This window comes from Neocloeon triangulifer, unplaced genomic scaffold, assembly GCF_031216515.1.
Source record: "Neocloeon triangulifer isolate White Clay Creek 2 clone unplaced genomic scaffold, ASM3121651v1 ptg000002l, whole genome shotgun sequence".
Classification (NCBI taxonomy): domain Eukaryota; kingdom Metazoa; phylum Arthropoda; class Insecta; order Ephemeroptera; family Baetidae; genus Neocloeon; species Neocloeon triangulifer.
The window spans coordinates 9,700,760-9,720,407 of NW_026775545.1; the positions used below are offsets into that span (position 1 = coordinate 9,700,760).

Below are 19,648 nucleotides of genomic sequence, written 5' to 3' on the forward strand. Positions count from 1 at the left end.
ATGTAGATTTCATCGACCAAGAAGATCGTCCAGCGCCTTTGGCATCGCAGGCGTTGTTCGACAGCACCAAAATTACCATCAGCAAGATGACTCCAAAGAAGCGCATTTTTCTATACCAAAGACCAAATAAATAATTATTTCAAGAAAATCAAAATTAAGCTTATACTTAAAGTTTCAGACCAAACAGCACAGGCAGCAGTGGCGTAGTTTGAAAGAGCAATACAAATGGAATCGGCGTCACACAAAAAATAAAAAAGAACATGGCAGCTGCTGAGAAGAGCTTGTCTCGTCATTACGGAGCCATACAGAGCAAAGGTTGAATTTATTTTACTGTTTGACCTCATGATAAATTTAATGAGAAAAATAGTCTAAATGATAATATACACAAGTAAATATTATGATGAGCGAAAATGAGAGAGCTTTTCAACAATATGGATTTTTTAAATGCAAACAATAAAAGTGGTTTTAATTTTGGCCTTGGGCGCACACAGCGTTTTAATTATGGGATTTTATTATTTTTCTTGGAGTAATCCTTTTTTGTGAATTTTAATGATGGTCTTTATTCTTTGAAATCCTTCTACCTAAACACGCAAAGGAAATAAATATTTAACCTATTAAAAACGCAAGTTAATACAAATTTAAAAATTAACTTCATGCGTCACGAATGAAAAATACAGATTTTAAAATTCAAAGAATCTTCTAGGCGAGTCCAACGTCTTTTAATAAAAACAATAGCACGCGATCAATGACACTATTTTTAAGTCTATATATCTCACGATGTTCGTTTTTCTGGGCCGTTCTACGCTGAATAAGATTTGTTATATTACTTAATCAATTGTTTATATGAAGAATCAATCTGAGAGCAAATAAAAACACTTTGGGTCCAGAGTGCTGTGTGCCGAGAAGATATAAATAAAAGCAGCAGAGTCAGAGAGCCTTTAATCATCACTACACCCTTGCACTTCTCACGATAGCACCAAAATTCAAGGTAAGTTTGTATATCATCGTTTTTCATAATAAATATTTTGCTTCCGTATACAATTTTTCATTTTGTGATTAATGCAACTCCTATAGACACTCACAATCTTCTCAATATTTTTTATTTAATTTTTTTTAGCGTATGAAATACTTTTATGTTAATAAAAATTTATTAATTTCGAGACTAGACAATTTACAATGACGGTTATTATAAAATAAATGCATTAAAGGCAGATTAAAAGCTCTGAATTTATGCCATTTTTATCATTGCAATATTATTTAAATTAAAAGAAACCTTTCATTTTTTTTCTACAATATTTGTAGCCAAAATGATGAGCAAACGCATGCTGTGGGCCATGATGGCCTTCCTCTGCTTGGCGTCAGTTTTGTCCAGCCCTTTCCCAGTCGACAGTTCGTCCAATTCAAGCGAATCTGAAGAGTCCAAAACCACTGTAGCCCCTACTGAAGCCCCCCAGGAAACCCCAGCAGCCTCAACGACCGAGCAACAACAGCAGCAAATTACAGAAGCAGCACCGCCTGCTGCGCAAAATGAAGTAAATTAAAGTTACTTGCTGCTGTCATGGGCCATAAGATACATTTGACCTCTTTTTCTTGCAGGCTTAAATAACATCCATGCTCAATGCCAAGATGAACTCTTCAATATCTATAATACGGACTGTGTAACACGTAGTTTTAGTTTTTAAGAAAAGGATCAATCTCACAAGTCTTAATGTGAATAAAAAAATATAAAAATTTAATCAGCTGGTTTTTTCAACACTAATAAAAATTCCCTATGGCGTGATTAATTAAGAAATGATAAAAGAGGGCTCAAGACCATTTTCAATCATTGTACTGTAAGCATATTTAAAAGTCAAATTAATAAAATAAAAGCGAGCGGTAACGGTAAATACGCTTGTTCTGGATTACAGATAAATAGCAGCTATAGTTTTTAATCCCAAAAGCGCGATTAGATTAATGGGATTAATGAAAACGGAGAAAAGTGCGTTTCACTGCTCCACATTTCTTATAATCCACTCTGAATTCAAATCGCTTTGTTAATTTCTTCAGAAGAGCACAAAGGCTTTAAAGTTTTTGTCGGTCATATTGTTTGACAGATATGGCAAAACTAGACAAAGTCGTGCTATTTTTAGTTATCTCCTTTATGACAGTTTGCTGTGGCGACTCTCAGGTAGGAGATGATGAGATCAATTTAAAAATATTAATACATATTTTTCATTTTTAATCTCTTTGGCGAAGAACCGAATCATTATTGGAGGACGCGAGTACTTCATCCAGGCAGACCTGGTGAGTTTGATAAAATAAAAATCACGAGAATTAAAAAAATTGGGCCTGAGATTGAAGGTGAAAAAATTTTGACAGTATGACAGGTCCGGTGCAGCCAGCTATTGTCAGTCCCAAGGCGCCCAGCTTATCGTGTTTGAAACCGAAAAGGAACAACTTGACATCACCAGTTATTTGTACACGTTTGATTGTAAGTAAACAAGCAAGTGGCCTGCTACTTTTTATCAGATTATACAGATAATTATTTACTTTATTTTGACGATCTAATTGTCAGTTATGTCAACTGCTTTTTCCCTAATTTTTTTATTGATCTTTTAAATTTAAATATCTCATGGTTTGTAAAAAATTAATTATTAATTTCTGCGGGCGCATTTTCAGATCCCTATATGAGAACATACTGGACGGATGGGATCAGATCGCAAATCAATTTAAACATGTTCATCTGGGAAACTTCTGGCGTGGAAATCGAACAAGTTTTGTGGGCACCGAAAGAACCGAGCGAGAGCCTGGACAACTGCTGCGCTTATTTTTTGCCTCAGGATGTGAAACTAGTAACCGGTGCCGACTTTTTCACTCATAGTGTTATTTGCGAAAAATATTGACTTTCATGGCTCAAACTCTCTTCCTTTTTAGCGCTTTTAAGCATTGTTTTTTAGTTCTTGATTGTTTAAATAAATATTTATGCTTTATATTACAAAAATCATGGCAACAATGCAAATAAAGAATTTAATTTCTTAGATTTGCAAAAATATTTGATATCAGAGTTACACTAAATTCCATGATCTATATAAAAATGAAAATGTTTTATAATAACTATTATAATATATATGCATTTTTATTAATTTTTATCAAAAAATTATGAAACTGTTTTGAAATATTCAACATTTTACATTCCTTACTAGTTTTTCCGAACCATATTTCATATATCAGTTACACAGTATGATTTTGACAAAATGAACATCATGTAATTTAGAATTGAATCCTGACTATATGAAGCTGTTAAAAAAATATGTAATAACGCAATTTGCTATAGTTTAATTTTGGTCTGAATCAAAATAATTTATGCCTCCAAAAATTATTTTTATTAATTAAATTCTGTTCATGTGTCTTATTTTTTTTTATATTTCAAGCTTCATTACTAGGAATAATTTTATGAATTCTTTCAAATTAAGAAAAGAGTTATTGAACAAAAAAAGATTGTTACAAGTTACAAACCTTTTACAATTTTAAAGAAAACGAAGACGCATGAAGCGAATAAAATTTATAAAATATTATGGCACTTACTTTGGTTCATGAAGTCGTCCGTTGTCCACATATCCTACAAATCGTCTTCGTCCTCCCTAATTAAGAGGTTCACTTTTTGCACTTCACTGCGTAATCATCGGTTCAATGTTTCCCTGGACGCGACCTGGACTTTTTCAAATTGTTGTGATAAAACACAACACGTAATAAGAATAAGCATCACCAAACGCCACGGAATACATTAAAATCTTGACTCAAATATTGCACGTTCACTTTAGGTTCACTTATAGATCTTGTCAGTAACATTAACACATATGTTTTCACTATTTATTTCTTTTCACACGCGTCAGTTAGCACAAATCCTTTAAAACAGTAGTCAATTGAAGTATGTAATTAAAAAAGGTATAGTGTACACGATAACAAACAAAACACCGGTGAAGAGCATGTGAGTCAAACGATTACGCGCATGCGTCACATCTTGTGTTGTTTACAATTTGCTTGCCGATCCAGCTGAAAACTGAAAACACCACATTTTTTCGACGAGTAGAAATTAATTATTTGTTTTTCAATTATCAGCTCCAATTGATCGTGAAATGCTGTGCACTTTTCGTGCTTGTCTTTTCCAAATCTACCGACAGTAAAGAAATTAGAAGGTTTGTATTTTTTGTTCTGCGTATAATTATGTAAATGTATACATACCGCTCATAGCTCATAGAGTTTACATAATTACAAACGTAGTTTTCGCATTTGATTATTCCTCTACAGTGGTGCATGCCTTTACCGACTTTATGTTTGGATTTAAGAGAAAATTATTATCATTGACGTTGCTCAATTCCTGTCCAGCTAAAATGTCTCCAAAGAAGAGGAAGAATTCTGACGTTTGTAAAGTATTCTTGTGTCCTCACGATGGTTGTGAGAAAAAGTTCAATAGGCCATACAGATTGAGACAGCACGTCTCCGCTGCCCACATCGGACAGGTCAGTTGGGAATATTTTAGTTAAGGGATTTGAATTTTTAATTTTTTTTTTTAGCAACAATTAATAAGTTATTATGTCTTTTTTTGCAGAAAGAATTTTCTTGTCCGGAATCAGGCTGTCAAAAGGTTTATGCTAGCAAGTATAAGTTGCATTTGCATCTGAGAAATCATCACAAGTGGTAAACTGAAGAAAATAGAAAATATCTTAAAATCAAAATTATATTTTCACTTTGTATTCTCAGTTCAGAATTGCTGAGTGAGAAAGAGCCACTTGACTTAACAGTAAAAGACAACGATCCTCTGACAGTGGTTAGTATAAATAAAATTTATTAAGATTTGACTTAATTTTAATTTTCGTGTGTTTACACTTGAATTTACAGATTGATCCAAATCAAAAATCAAATGCCCAGCATGATGCCTCCAAGTCAAATTCTCTGTTGTTCAAGAAAATGAAAAAAATCAAGTCGGATTCTTATCAACGATAATTTATTTTTATATTATTTTCAATAATTGCATTGCAGGTGTCAACATTCCACCTGCCAGAAAATGTATGCCAACAAACACAGCATGTTGAAGCATTACCGAAATTTCCATTTGAAAGGAAAAGGCCTGCAATACTTTTGTCAAGATTGTAATTCTGCATTCAGGACTCGCACTGGCATTGAAGACCATTGGAATTCCCATTTGGGATTGAAGCCATACAAGTAAGATTTAAATGGAATTTAAATTATCTGATTTCAACACCAAAAACTCTCTGCAGGTGTGAAATTTGTTTAAAATTGTTCAGCAGTCGAAGGCTGCTTACAAAGCACAAACCATTCCACAATAAACTGAAGTGCCCTCATCCAAATTGTGACAGTACATACGGTGGAAAAGAATTGCTAAAATACCATTATATTCAGTGCCACCCAAATGGTAACAAATTTATCAATATAAAGTCATTTTTAATTTAAATCCATGCTTTTTATTAGCTGGCAATGTTGCTTGTGACCAATGTGGGCTGCAGTTCCAGAATAAATTAGATCTTATTCGGCACATCAAAGGACAGCATTTCCCTACATCTAAATTCCCAGGACTTCATCAATGCATGCATTGCACAAGGTTTCTTTCAAAAGTATACTTAAATCTTCATCAAATATATTTCTCTTTTTTCTCCAGAGTTTACCAATATAAAAGAAATTTGGTGCATCACATCAATGTGCGACACAATTTCCTCCGCATTCCTTGTTCTATGTGTGATAAAACTTTCTCAGCCATAGTGAGTATAACATAATAAAACCACTTAACAGAAATTAATAAAATTATATTAATTTCAGCAAACTTTAAAGAAGCATTTAAAAATCCACGAGCCAGGGTACAGCTCTAATCGAACCTATCCCGTGGGAAGTGAAAGGAAGAGAAGAAAAGATTTGGGTGTCAGGAGGAACAGCATTGCAAAGTTACTTGCTGGAGCGGAACCAGGCGAACCAGCTATTAACAATAATTAGATTATACAATTAAAAAAAATTAACTTAAATTACACGGCACCTTATATCAAATTCATCCTAGGTCAAAATCGTCAAGCTAAACAGAATTGTTAGCTTTAATCTAGCACTTTTACCCAACTTTGGAACAGTAGAAAAATATTTATTTTAATATTTTGGAACTAAATTGTGTATATTTTTTTTAAAAGAAGTGTTTTAGGAAAATAAGCAATTTTTGAATGTTTTCGGTGTTTTCGCAAGTAATTTTTTAATTGTTAATTGTTTAGAACAAAAAAATATAAAATCACATGATTTTTTTAGAACTAAAAGAAAAATCTAAATTTGGAAGGGCAGATTTTATTAATAATATCTCGTTAAAAGGTTTTAATGAAATCAATCAAAGGTTGCAACATTATTAGAGCTGAATAAATAGAATAGAGATGGCAGCACTGCCAGTTTGCATGCTGGGGTGCCGAGAGTGGCCGAGAGGCGACGCAAGGGATGATAAACCCGAAAAACGTCCGGCGTTTAAAATACAAACAATAACAAAGGAAATAAATATATTTTGCTTGCAACTTTTGCCAAAATAGCGTTGCCGCGGTTGCCAGTAATTATAGCTACTTTCCATTTTGAAAGTTGGTTTTTGTACAAAAATGTTTAAAAATTAGGTTTGTGCACATTATTTTTCCCAGGCTTTTTTAAAAATCAAAATTTTAACTTTCTTTTGTATAAATTTGCAGGCCCTGTTGTTGGTTGAAGAGACCGTCAAAACATCAAGAAAATATGAGTAGAGATCTAAAAAACCAGAACCCATATGCAAAGACCTATGGTGGCAGAGGTAGAGGAACCAGCATTAAAATTGTTGAACTTGCGACATCATCTCCTTCAAACTCAAATGTTCGGAAGATGCCTGACACAGTTTGGGTCAACAGTTCAAACTATGAGAGGGATGATTCCGAGTGGATCCCAAGGAAAACAACAGGCACAAGAGGAAGAGGCAGAGGTCGAGGAAGGGGCAGAGGGAGAGGTGTGTGCTTGAATTTTTTTTATGAAATTTCTATAGTTGTGTACAAATAAAAATTATTCAAAAATCTCTTATCGTTTTGTGCACAAGAAATTAAAGAGTCTTTTTTCCAGGCAGAGGACATAAAACTGCAACTGACAGAGATCCTCTGGCCTTCTGTCAAGACCAATATGTCCAGCCAGAAGTTGTTAGTGTGCAGGTGATATCAGACTTGCCAGACGAGGAGTCGGAGGAAGAAGGGGAGACATCTTCAAAGATTTTGGAGTCTGACAATGAAAGTGAACAAGAGGAGGAAGAAGATTCTTGTGATGAGAAAATGCTTAAATGCAGTAATTGCAAAGGCATGTTTATCAACGAGAAGGAGATTCGTTACCATTACAGAATGGTGCACGACTTCCCGTTCTGCTGCAAAGTGTCCCAGTGCGTCCGAGCCTTCAAATCACAGTCTGAGCTGAAGAGGCATTTGCAGGTGGGACACAAGGAAGGGCCCAAGAGTGTCTTTGAGTGTCCAAAGTGCTCTTTTTGGGCGTGTGACAAGCCTTCCCTCATAAAGCATACGGCGCTCAAACATGAAAACAGCTTCAAGTGCAAAACCTGCCAGAAGTCTTTCAAATCCCAATCTCTTCTAATTAGCCATCAAAAGACGGCACATGAGAGGGGCCAGCAGTGTTTCTATTGTGACCGTTTCATGAATCTGACTATATTTGCCAAGCACAGTGCCCCCACCAACTGTCAGTACTGTGGAATGAAATTCAACTGCTCCGTCTGGCTGGCAAAACATCAAATTAGAGACTGCAATAGAGGTAAAAATTTCAAAATTATTATAAATTTTATAAATATATATTCAATACTTAAGATGTCCCAACCACCAGCACTGAGACTTCAGCAGAAACTAACACATCCTCACCTGCCAAGCAAATTGGCAAATCTATGGATCAAGTTGAAAACACAGAATTAACTAGAACTGCAAAGCCCATACTTAGTCTGAATGGGAGCCTTGTACTAGATAGCGCCAGGTCTTCTGACACCGTCATTGTGCTTGGTAAGCTATAAATTGTCTAATGGACTTAGCTAATAGTTGATAAATGAATTTAACTTTACAGTAAACAACTCTTCGAATCCTGTGACAACTGTATCCAATGGCGTGAACAGTTTCAATGTTGGCCCATCTTTTGAGGCAAATCAGAGTACAATGTTTGGCACCTTAGTGAACCATAGTGCCATTCAGGACGACAAAAGTGCAACAATTAGGGAAATTTCTGAAGAAAATGAGGGTGACGATCATTCTGTTGGTGGAGATGGGCCTGACAATACTATGGATTGTGGTAAGGAATTAAAATTAACCTTATCAGTAAAATTATTTAAATCAATAACTTCTTAGACCTTGACGATGATGATCTTTTGGCTTCAATTGCTGCAGAAGCCAACCAAGCCAATGTAAGATTGAGTAATTTCTCTCTTTCCAAAACTATAGATTTTACTATAATTTAATTTTATATAATTGCTTGCAGCAGGATGAAATTACAGCAGATTTAGACACTGTGGAGGAAGTATTTGATGAGCTACAACCTGCTCCTTTTCCTTTAGAAGAGTTCAGGAAAAAAGCACTGGAGAAGCCTGCTTCCCAGAGAACCGCCGAGGAAATCAAAGCAATGAAAACAAGCACATTTGACCGAGTCAACGCTAGGCTGAGAGAGGCTGGACTGCCTTATGAAGCAAAAGTAAAGCGAGCAGACGGAACAACTTTGATCATCCAGAAGGAAGCAAGAGCAAAGCTAAAGCCAGCCTGTGATCCAAACAAACACAGGCAAAATAAGACAGTCAATCAGTTTATGTGTCACCTCTTCACTGAGGATTTACGAGAAGAAATTTTGAAGAAATTCTGGAACAAGAGCAAGAAAAATAAAATGGAATTTGTCATGTCTTCAATAGAAATTTTGGCTCCGCTTCGCAAGACTTCGTACGATGTTAGAGGAAGAACCTTCACTTTCCGTTATTTCTTAAACACCAGAGACGGACAGAGGCACAGAGTCTGTCAGAACATGTTCAGAGCCACCATTGGTTTACCAGACACCACCTACAGTGGCTGGCTTCGTAAGCATATGAAAAGGCAAAACATTCCACCTCCAGCCCCAAGAGGTAAGCCTCCTCGCCATAAGAAAGGTGTTTTGGTGGCAAGAAGAAAGACATTGGAGAACTTCCTTGAGGTGGTGCTCAAAGACATTGATGATAGTGCAGTTCCTCTTGTCCAAGAAACCTACAAGGGAATGCCAGTCGTCAGGATATGTCAGAAACGAAAATCAATGCAGTCTTTGTACAAGTTTGTCTTTTTTTTTTAAATTAATTTTCAAATTTTATTAATTTCTTCTTTTTATTAGGCAATACTGCTCTGTTGTTGATGACCCTGTTTCTCAAAATACCTTCATCAGATGCGTGAAAAAGAAGAACATGCCAATGCATTTGGTGAAAGCAAGCCGAATTATGACCGCAAGGAGCACTGAAGCTGCAGAAGATGTGAGTTAAATTAAATTATGTCCTAATATTATAAATAAATTTTCTATTATCCTAGGATTCCCAATCGCACCAGTAATGGATCATTAAAAATTGACCAAAGTTCTGAGGCCTTGAAAGAGTATGCTACACTTATGAAGTATTTCAGTTTCCTGCGTCAGAAAATTTTGTATTCCTTAAGTTGCATAAAGATGCAAAACAAAATCTTCAAGAAGAAATTTAAGATTAAATTTCTTTGACTTGTACTTTTGAGAAATATTGAAATAGAGTTTACGAAGAAATCAATGAAATCATAAAGCATCGAAATAATTATATAGAATTTTGAAAACTTTTTAAATTCTAACTTGCCATTGGTAGGAGATTGTTTATGATTATTAAACTTTAAAAAAAATCCTTTATAATCACAAGAGCTAAATTTAAACGTGAAGTTGCTGCGATGATATTGCTTTTAAAAAAGAGCACTTGAACAAATACAGCGCTTCTGATGCAAAGATGTATTGGATATTTAGAAAAGTGTTTGAAAGATCTCGACTCCCAAAAAAATATGTTGCGCTCCCCTGTCTATGACTGAACGCCAGACGCCTCAAAAGGCACTTGATGTGAAGCTGCTGGATTAAAGATAACAAGGGTCGCTGTTGCTCTTGTAAGCTGTGACCCCAAGGCGAGGCGCAGCTTCACTCGCAGTTGCGTTGGAGGAGGCTATCTGCACACAACTCTACATGGCAAGTATTTTCTCCCAAATAGTTCTATTCTTTTAAATAAAGAATATAAATTACCAAAAGTAATTTTCATTATGTCGTCTTACAAATTATTGTTTTTTAGAATGAGTTATTTAGTAACCTGGAGTTTAGCTGCATTTAAACTAATTATTAAAGAATTTTTTTTAGCTGTTTGCTAGTATTTTTTTTTATTTAAAAACTAAGACTAAAATATAGTCAAAAAAATTATATTTGTATAATTTTGTATAAACAAAATTTTACGCTCAACGAGAACCTGGGTGTATAATATTATTTTTAAGTAATGCTTAACTCTCAACTCGCCATTTTTTAATTATGCATGGTTAATTCATCCGATTTAAAAAAATAAAATAATACCAAAGCAAACTGTAATTTTTTCCAGGCCACGATTTTGAAAGATGGTATTCCGACGTTAAACAGCAGTTATTACATTCGTGTCAGATTCATGTGTATAATATTGAGTAATATAGATAGTACAATAATATAATATTATTATTTTGATCGAATCATCATATAATTAATTTATATCCCTAAGGGATGTTGTGGTTAGACTTATTCATAAAAAATATCCACATTTTGTTCTCAAAAAGTTAATTCATATTTTCCTGTATAACTGCACCATCAATGTGGCTTTTGTCAATAAATAGAATTGTATCACCCTTTTCTCTATTTCTCAGAATTATAAAACGGCTCTAAATAAACTTGTTGATACATAATATGGTGATGCGCGTGTGTGGGTTTTATAAGCAATAAAAAGAGATGAGGTCACTGCTTTTGTGTGCTTCAAGAGATAATTAATATTCCTATGTCTCTTGCAGGCCAAAATGGCAAGGATCTCGTTGCTGCTGCTCTTTTTGGCAGTCGGCTCTTGTCTGGCCAAAAAATGCAATAGGGAACCACCGAGGGAAGTAACCGCGGCACTCAAGACTGCTGGAGACAATGGGTACAAGATCATACTGGGTGGCGAGACTGACAGCTATACGCCTGGAACGGTTTACACAAGTATCTTTTTTTCCTCCCAAAATAAAAATTTGTGGATTAAAAAAATAAAATTTATTCAAAGTCACGCTGATGGGGCCTCGCAGGCACTCTCGCCTTCTGCAGTTCCGGCGCTTCATGATGACCGTCGAAGCGCTCGGAGCACCAACAGCTCCACACAGACGGAAGCTTGACCCCTGGTCACCGCAGAGAGCGGGCCGATTCCAACTTTTCGGCGACGCTCTGACCGCGTTCAATGAGCGCTGCATCAACACGGTTAAAGAGTCTGAGGCCCTATTAGATAAAACAGAGGTCCAGGTCATGTGGACAGCTCCTCCGGCTGGATCAGGTTGCGTTGTTTTCAGGTAAATTACTCTAATTAAATTTTTTAATTTGAAATAATTAAAAAAATAAATAAATAAAGGGCGATGGTTTTCGAAGACGAGAATAATTGGTACATGGACGACGGCGGTCTTAGTTTGACAGCCTGCGAGCCGCAAACTTTGGAGAACGGAGTGAAGAGTGATGAGTGCTGCGCATGTTCCGAAGCCAAGTATCAGGTTAAAAATCAAATTATTATATTTTAAATAAAAATGGAAATTAATTTTTTTTTTAATTATTCAGGTGATGTTTGAGGGCCTGTGGTCAGCAGAAACGCACCCCAAGGATTTCCCTACGAATTTGTGGCTCACGCACTTCAGCGACGTCATTGGTGCCTCACACACTCCATCCTTTTTGGTCTGGGGCGAAGGTCACAAGGCTACTGACGGGCTGCGCCAACTGGCCGAATGGGGATCGCCAAGGACAATGGAGGCCGAGCTTCGCACCAAGGTCCATAATAATTAAACCTTAACATTCTAAATTATTATTAAAATATATTTTTTTTTAATTTTTTCTTTAATTTTTATTGTGCAATTAGTTAACTTCTATTAAAACAATATATTTACATTTCTTTGAATTTTTAGCGTCAACACATCAGAACGATAGTAAAAGCAGCAGGTCTTTGGCACCCGCACGTCAACGCTAATACCAGTTCGACATTCAGGGTTGACAAGAAACACCCCGAAATTTCCCTGGTCAGCATGTTGGGACCTTCGCCCGATTGGATTGTTGGAGTTTCAGGTTTAAACCTGTGCCTGCCAAATTGCACCTGGCTAGAGAGTCACAACGTCGACCTCCTGCCCTACGATGCTGGTACCGACGGAGGAATCACGTACATGGTAAGAAAATTAATTTGATTAAATATTTCTAATTTAATAAACCAACAGTCACCAAACGACCCAACGGAACCGCGGCAACCCGTTCGGAAAATCACTAGGAACTGGCCGGCCGACGAGACCGCGCCGTTTTACAACCCTGACCCTGAAGCGCCACCAATTGAACCTTTGGCACGGCTTTACTTCAAAAGGCAGAACGTGGTGCCAAGGGATTGTGATTACGTTGTCAATCCAGATGATGACGACGCTCTGGACGCAGTTGAGGCTGCTACAGCGGAAAACGATGAGGATACTGACCGGCGTAATTAATTATACTAAAATTTCAGTAACATTAATAAAAAAATGTTTTTTATTAAAATCTACAGCCGAGTGCCGAGTGGGCGACTGGGATGAGTGGACACCATGCTCTGTTACTTGCGGAAAGGGTTTGAGAATGAGAAGCAGAAAGTATTTGATGCCTCAGAAAGCCGAAATGATGGGTTGCGGCAGGCAACTTGTCGCCAAGGAAATGTGTGCTGCCGAAGAAGCAACTTGTCCGTAAGTGCGTAGCTCGTTTGCTTATTGGTGAAAATTAATCATCAGTAAAAGTGGCTTTGATGAAATTTGCGCCGTTTCCGAATGGGGCCTGTGGTCGGAGTGTTCAGTGATGTGCGGCCACGGGTTCAGCATGAGGAACAGACACTTCCTCAACCGAATGGGCAGGAAAAAGTGCACAGACGTGTCTCTGGTGGAGAAAAAGGACTGTGTGGGAGTCAAGGGAGCGGTTTGCTACACCGAAGTCTCAAACGACCTTGAGCAGGTTAGGATTTTAATTAAATAATAAGAAATATTTTCAGTCTCCTAAAAAAAATTAGGGTTGTCACGTGACAATGTGGAGCCACTGGAGTCCATGCACAGTGTCCTGTGGAACTGGACGTCGGGGCCGTTCTCGATTCTTCCTTGGGCCTGGACACATTCCTCCAAAACATTGCCAGCTGGAGGAATGGGCCCCCTGCCACCAGCAAGAATGCCAAATCAACCGTTCAGACGCCAAGGAGATTTGCTCTTTAGACCAAGAACCTGGTCTTTGCCGAGGATATTTCCAACGATTCTTTTTTAACTCGACCAATGGACAATGTGAGGAATTCATTTACGGAGGATGCCGAGGAAATGCCAACAATTTTGACAGCCCCGAGAAGTGCGAGGAAATTTGTGGTCCAGTCAAAGGTATAGAAAAAATATTTAATTAGAAAAATTAAATGGATGCAAAGAAACTGGTACATGATAATAATTATAGAAGCGATCATGGGAGGTTCAATCCCCAAACAGCTAACCGAGGAAGAATTAGCTTCTGTTGACTATGTTTCACCATTGACACCAGTTGATTGTATGATTACACCCTGGGCCGAATGGTCTGAATGCAGTGCTTCCTGCGGGGTTGGCCACCGAGAGAGGACCAGAATGATCAAAGTATGTTGATTTTAAATTAAATTTAAATTGATTTCTAATATTATTAATTTAGCTCGAGGCCCAAAATGGTGGAAAACCTTGCCCGAAGAAACTGTCCAAGCGCAAGAAATGTAATTTGCCGGCATGCAATTGAAAGTGAGTCATTTAAGGGTTCACATTCAAATATATTGCTAGGCTAGAATACAAAAAATAAATTACTTCGCTAGACTTAGAAACTAAATACATGGAATCATTAATTTCAAATCTTGTCAACCTCTGTTCATTTCTCACTCACTTTCTTCTTCTTTCTTCCTCCCTTTGTTTCGGGAGCTGGTTCGGCACGCTTCTTCTGGCTGCCAGGTGTGCTGGACGAAGCTGCCTGAGACGCGTTGGCCTGCGAGTTGCCTGGCTTGGGACCACGCTTTTTCTTCTCCTGACGCTCTTTCTCCTCGAGTTCCTGATTTTCTCTCTCAATCAGGGTGATCAGAGTATTGCAACGACGCTGCAGCTCCATAGCTGTGCGAGACTTGATAAACCAATCAAATCTAAACTGTGGGGCAGCTCTGAAAGTAAAATAATACAAAAAATTAGAATATGTTTGGATTTAGTCGTCTCATTCATTCAAATGAAAATGATCAATAGAAAAACTATTAATTACCTAACTGCAGCCCTCAGCTCCTCGTACACATTCTCCTTGTCAAACCCTAGCTTATGCAGCATGCACACAAGGAATCTGTCCTCTTCCTCGGTATAGTTCTTGCCCTTATTAGTGCCATAAGCTATTCTCAGTTGATGGAATGGGGCTCGATAACGCGCCATCTTAGCATCCAAGGCCTTCTTAATACTGGCACGACGCTGGATCTTTGTTTCTCCTCTCTCAATTTGGGTCATGATGCGATCAATATCCTGCAATTCTGAGCAGCGGTCCCAGAAAACAGCACTGTACTCCATGACCTCCTCAGGAGTTTTGCCCTCGACGTCTCTTGCAACATTTTCAATATCATCGCGGCCATATTTCTCATTGGCTTTGATGAATTGGTTGAAGTCTCTTTTGGACCAGTTTGTAAAACCTGTCGTGAGCAGGCGCTCTTTTTCTGTCTGCTCGTCATCTGACAGAGGTTCAGCATCATCTATTTTGCGTTGCTCCTCCTTCTGCACTCTGTTTGCGTCAGAGCCAAGTTCAGGGTTCTTGGGCACTTTGTAGCCTACTGATTTGCGGTAAAAGTAAATCTCTTGGTCAAGCAGTTCAAAGAGGCGAGGTGGGAAGAACTGGAAGTCCTGGACAATGGGCTGTTTTGGCGGACGAGGCGCCTTTGGTGCTTTCGGCTCCGACACTCTCAGGGCTTCTCGGAAATATGCGTCAACTGCGTAGTTGGCTTTGCGCTCTCTCTTTGGGGGTTCAATCCAGGAACCAATGCCAAACATCTTCTGCTTCTCGCGGTAGTCTTCACCCTCAAATTGGTAGACGGACTCGGTGGGAGCATCCACGGTGAAGTTGCGAAGAGATGATTCTCCGAGAGATTCCATTTTTTGTTTCAGCTCCTCAGTCTGAATTGTTTAAAATGTTAGCGACTAATTTCAAAATGTATAAATTTGTATAAAACTAACCTTCAGTTCGCCCTTCTCAAGAATGGTGTCAATATCTTCATCAGTGATTTCTGAATCTTTTGAAGCAAAGACGTGATTAGCTCCGTGACGAATCATGCTCAGCATTTCATCCTTTGCCAGCTGATTAGACTTGCTGTCCACCAATCGACCTGTAAATTTAAAACCACATTTAAATTAGTAAAAAAGGTGATTTGCTGTTCATAACATTACCTTGTTGGATAACCAATTTGTCCAAACGTAGCTTGACCTCTGCCCTTTCAACAATTTTTTCCTCAACGGTATTTTCAGTGATGAAGCGGAAAACCTTGACCTGCTTCAGTTGGCCAATTCTGTGAGCTCGGTCCTGCATTCAAGTTCTGTTAATATTGCCGTCAATTGCAGTTAGAAAATATTTACCATAGCCTGAAGATCCATCTGCGGATTCCAATCAGAATCAAAGATAAGTACTATGTCAGCAGTGGCCAAGTTGATGCCCAAGCCACCAGCTCTGGTCGACAACATGAAGACAAACTTCTCGCTGCCCGGCTCGTTGAATTCGTTGATCTGTCGTTGACGATCCTCATGCAGTGTTTGACCATCCAAACGGCAGTACTAATTAGGTAATAAATCAATAAAATTAAATTTCTTGGTACTGTTCAATCTAGTTACATTATAAGCCCTCCACAGACAGTAGTCCTCCAAAATGTCAAGCATACGAGTCATCTGACTGAAGATGAGAACCCTGCTTCCCTGCTCCTGTAGTTTTGGAAGCAGTTTGTCTAAGATGACCATCTTGCCACAATTGTAAACGAGATGTTCATCAGTGGTGTAAGGTGGGCCAGGCTCGGCTCCGTCAAAGAGGTAGGGGTGGTTGCAGCACTTTCGCAGCTGCATCAAAATGTTCTGCAGCCGCATTTTCTCAATTTTGCCGGCACCATTAACAACGTCAATGTCCTTCATCAGCACCTTGGTGTACCTTCAATTTGAAATTTAAATTTAGGAAGAAGTTTTTATTTTAAGAAAGATTTTTAACCATTCTCTCTGCATTTTGCTGAGGCCGACAAAAACTTTCACTTCCTTTTTGGGGAGAAGTTTCTTCTCAACGTCTGATTTAAGACGTCGCAGAAGGAACGGACGAAGGACTGAATGCAGACGTTCAACAAGTCTGTGATCTCCTTCAAAGTTGTTCTCATTGAACCACGAGTCAAAGTCCTAAATTTTCCAGAAATGATTAATTTGTCAAAGTTGGAAGATTTGTTATTGAACTTACATCAGACGAGTTGAAGACGTCGGGAAGTAAGAAGTTTAGAAGCGACCACAGTTCGTGCAAGTTGTTTTGCAAGGGCGTACCCGTGAGCAAAAGTCGGTTGGTGGTTTTGAACTCCCTCACAATTTCAGACAACTTGGACTTTTCATTCTTGATTCTGTGAGCCTCGTCTATCACCATGTAGCGCCAGTTGAACTTCTTGAATACTGATTTCTCCTTAATGATCATTTCGTAAGAGGTGACGCAAACATCCCACTCTCCGGGCATCAAAGTCTCACGAATGAAAGTCGTCTGGAATTAATACCAAAAAAATATTATCAATCAAAATTATTGCAGAGTATAACAGTATTTTTGTTTGAATGGCTCTATTAGTCAACCTTCAATATAAAATGAAAAAATATTTGGTTCTCAAACTTATTTAAATCTAACTCACCCTGGCATTCTGGTCACCAATCAGACAAACGGCCCTCAAGGAGGGACACCATTTTTTAAATTCATTCATCCAGTTTGCCAATGTTGATTTGGGTACGATCACAATATGAGGACCTTGGATGCTCCTGTAGTGCTTCATGTAACTGCAAGATTATTTTATTTAAGCATCATGTTTTCTACGCAATTATTTTAAAATTACCCCAGCAGAGAGATAGTTTGCAGAGTTTTGCCAAGACCCATTTCATCAGCCAAAATTCCGTTGATTCCATTTTCATAAAGTGAGATCATCCAGTTCAAACCTCTAACTTGGTAGTCCCTGAGTTCACCATTTTTGATGTAATATGGAGATGCATCAAATCTAGTAATAGCCTTTGCGCTGGCATTAGTTTCTGCAAGCAACTCCTCATCTTCTTCTTGCTCAGTTTTGCGATGACGGTGACTAATTAAAAAAAAATTATCATCAATAATTTTCTTTTGAAATGCAACCAGGAGGAACTCACTCTGCAGCAGACTCCGAGATACGAGGTTCAGCAGCAATCTTCTTAGGCCTGCCAGGCTTAACTTTCAGAGGGCTTGTGGGAGTTTTCTCACTTTTGTTACCACTCATGAAATGGCTGAAGATTTCAGTTTGCTGCAGCAGATATTCAAATCGCTTTCCTCGGTCGGCCTCCTACATAATTCAAATAAATTTTTGTAATAAAGAACAAGAATTTTTCAAAATCAACATACCACTTTGGTGTCAAAGTCGTCCGACTTCGCCCCACGAGAGGACGACTCACCAGTTGATTCGGCATTCTGTAATCATAAGCGAATTCGAATTGAAAAATTTTGCAAAACCAAGATTCTGCAAATAAACAAAAATTATCAAAGGACGCCGCTTGTTTTGAAACTTCGAGAAGTGGTAGGTTTTGACGATTTTTACCGAATTTTCATTGGTGTCTCCCTCCTCCATGGGCTCCTCGTCCTCTTTATTCATCTTGCGAGACACTTTGGACAGAATTGATTTGGAAAATTGAAAAATTCGGCAAATTTGACGTCCAGTCCGGCACCACGGCGGGAATGGAAGCTAAAGATAAAGATGGCGGCGCGCCGGCGCGGAATGCCCTCTGCGCTGTTGGCGGCGCGAAAATCGAATCTAGCAACAAAAATTAGAAAAATTCTTAATAAATCAATGGTGTAATAAGTATTTTTTGATGATGTTTACTGTGTAATGCAATTATTTCAGGTTATTTTATTAATTAATGAGTTATTTATTTACACAGATTGATTTCGCTGGACGCCGAATTCTTGGTCTTCCGTCTTCCGCTAGAGAGCTTATTCTCCGTCGTAGAGCAGCACCTGACGGCTGAAAATCGAAACATTCAGGATATATAGCAAAATTGCAATGTGTGTATGTTCAAATTTTTTTTCAAAAAAATTAGAAAAAATTATTCAATTTGCTAAAAGGGAAAAATTAAAGATCTGCAGAAATTACCAACTTCACTGAAAAATTGAAAAAAAAAGGAAAATGTAATATTTAGTAATATTTATACAACAAATAATGTAATTAACTATAAATAATTTTTGTTTGTAAAAATTCTCTTTGATTTATATTATGCTTTTTTTCTTAATTATTAATGTAAACAAGATTTATAATAAATTAGATAACAATATGCACAAACATTTGAAAATTCGAGTGTTACCATTCAATTTGAAAATTTGTTTGGTAATAATTTTTAATAAAATTATTTTGAGCGAATAAACAATTCTTGTTTGTGTAACTATTCTAGAGAAAATGAAAAATTTAAATTTGAAAATACCTCAGAGTTAAAGTAAGAACAATCTTGGAAAATGAAATATTATTTAAGAATAAATAAAAATAATATTCTGAGGATCTGACAATGTCAAGTAAATCAATAATTATTTTAGTTATCAGTCACAGTATTTTAATTTATCAGTAGCTCACTTAATTAAAGGTGCTGCTAAAATAATTCAACTGCTGCTGCGATGCCGCGCTTATTGTAATTGAAAGCGAAACTTGCGCGAATTGATCGTGCTCTCCAAAAAAACTCTGTACAGGCGCCGCTCTCCAGGCTGCCCAGCACCTCTCTCAAGCAAATAATAAAAGCTTTTCTTTTTTCATTCTGGAGAAGCATATGGCTGGAAATGATTCCAAGTAAATTCGGACCTACTTAAGCTGAGCATGCATGCTGATAATGACGCTGCATTAAATTAACGGCGCGACTGAGCGAGCGAGCGACGGCTTCTCTAAATAACCACACTTTGCTAATCTGGAAGAATAAAAAGGCAGCCGAATGAAAAGTTCTTAATCATGGCGATTGGGATTCTCGGAAGGCGGCTTTTTCGTTTTCGGCGCACCAACACCCATGGCACGTTCGCGCGCCCGGCACTTCTTTTCAAAAAGCGTTTTCACGGAAATGAAGGCCGCATGTGCAGGCAAAGCACCGATCATTGTTGGTGTTCAGAGAAATTATTGTTGACGAAACGGATTCAATTTGCCCGTCAA

The 19,648-nt window shown here is 37.7% G+C and overlaps 6 protein-coding genes and 1 long non-coding RNA gene across 7 annotated transcripts in view; 5 read left to right on the forward strand and 2 right to left on the reverse strand.

The window, feature by feature from the left end:
• Nucleotides 1-3,894, reverse strand: part of LOC132202730 (5-hydroxytryptamine receptor 7) — a 77,393-nt gene extending 73,499 nt beyond the window's left edge. The window contains exon 1 of the mRNA XM_059629850.1: nucleotides 3,565-3,894. The gene's annotated coding sequence lies outside the window, so the exon portion shown is untranslated. The remainder of the gene's footprint in view (nucleotides 1-3,564) is intronic.
• LOC132202767 (uncharacterized) lies at nucleotides 803-1,533 on the forward strand. The gene is made up of 2 exons (XR_009442405.1): nucleotides 803-988; nucleotides 1,303-1,533. It is a non-coding gene; the product is annotated as an uncharacterized LOC132202767 (long non-coding RNA).
• Nucleotides 1,986-3,019, forward strand: LOC132202761 (uncharacterized). Its single transcript, XM_059629922.1, has 4 exons — nucleotides 1,986-2,167; nucleotides 2,236-2,283; nucleotides 2,359-2,470; nucleotides 2,659-3,019. The coding sequence occupies exons 1-4, from the start codon at nucleotides 2,096-2,098 to the stop codon at nucleotides 2,880-2,882; spliced, it is 456 nt and encodes a 151-aa protein (XP_059485905.1). The 5' UTR covers nucleotides 1,986-2,095; the 3' UTR covers nucleotides 2,883-3,019.
• Nucleotides 3,895-4,013: 119 nt separating the features above from the next.
• LOC132202724 (zinc finger protein 782-like) lies at nucleotides 4,014-6,204 on the forward strand. The gene is made up of 10 exons (XM_059629828.1): nucleotides 4,014-4,175; nucleotides 4,366-4,499; nucleotides 4,589-4,677; nucleotides 4,741-4,807; nucleotides 4,879-4,961; nucleotides 5,020-5,202; nucleotides 5,259-5,413; nucleotides 5,470-5,599; nucleotides 5,657-5,756; nucleotides 5,815-6,204. Exons 2-10 carry the CDS (start codon nucleotides 4,371-4,373, stop codon nucleotides 5,983-5,985), a joined length of 1,107 nt encoding a protein of 368 aa, XP_059485811.1. The 5' UTR covers nucleotides 4,014-4,175; nucleotides 4,366-4,370; the 3' UTR covers nucleotides 5,986-6,204.
• Nucleotides 6,205-6,323: 119 nt separating this feature from the next.
• Nucleotides 6,324-9,800, forward strand: LOC132202700 (uncharacterized). Its single transcript, XM_059629791.1, has 9 exons — nucleotides 6,324-6,629; nucleotides 6,702-6,988; nucleotides 7,099-7,788; nucleotides 7,842-8,027; nucleotides 8,089-8,310; nucleotides 8,367-8,422; nucleotides 8,497-9,305; nucleotides 9,364-9,499; nucleotides 9,555-9,800. The coding sequence occupies exons 2-9, from the start codon at nucleotides 6,745-6,747 to the stop codon at nucleotides 9,573-9,575; spliced, it is 2,364 nt and encodes a 787-aa protein (XP_059485774.1). The 5' UTR covers nucleotides 6,324-6,629; nucleotides 6,702-6,744; the 3' UTR covers nucleotides 9,576-9,800.
• Nucleotides 9,801-10,074: 274 nt separating this feature from the next.
• Nucleotides 10,075-14,107, forward strand: LOC132202708 (spondin-1-like). Its single transcript, XM_059629803.1, has 12 exons — nucleotides 10,075-10,218; nucleotides 11,052-11,235; nucleotides 11,297-11,576; nucleotides 11,636-11,771; nucleotides 11,836-12,042; nucleotides 12,177-12,431; nucleotides 12,480-12,729; nucleotides 12,794-12,965; nucleotides 13,017-13,227; nucleotides 13,283-13,634; nucleotides 13,705-13,877; nucleotides 13,930-14,107. Exons 1-12 carry the CDS (start codon nucleotides 10,216-10,218, stop codon nucleotides 14,008-14,010), a joined length of 2,304 nt encoding a protein of 767 aa, XP_059485786.1. The 5' UTR covers nucleotides 10,075-10,215; the 3' UTR covers nucleotides 14,011-14,107.
• Nucleotides 14,021-18,271, reverse strand: LOC132202694 (chromatin-remodeling complex ATPase chain Iswi). Its single transcript, XM_059629777.1, has 13 exons — nucleotides 18,065-18,271; nucleotides 17,872-17,937; nucleotides 17,643-17,812; nucleotides 17,342-17,581; nucleotides 17,144-17,285; nucleotides 16,714-17,001; nucleotides 16,477-16,655; nucleotides 16,113-16,419; nucleotides 15,861-16,055; nucleotides 15,675-15,807; nucleotides 15,465-15,613; nucleotides 14,515-15,404; nucleotides 14,021-14,419 (listed from the first exon to the last, which is right to left on the reverse strand). The coding sequence occupies exons 1-13, from the start codon at nucleotides 18,116-18,118 to the stop codon at nucleotides 14,137-14,139; spliced, it is 3,096 nt and encodes a 1,031-aa protein (XP_059485760.1). The 5' UTR covers nucleotides 18,119-18,271; the 3' UTR covers nucleotides 14,021-14,136.
• Between the last annotated feature and the right edge of the window lie 1,377 nt (nucleotides 18,272-19,648).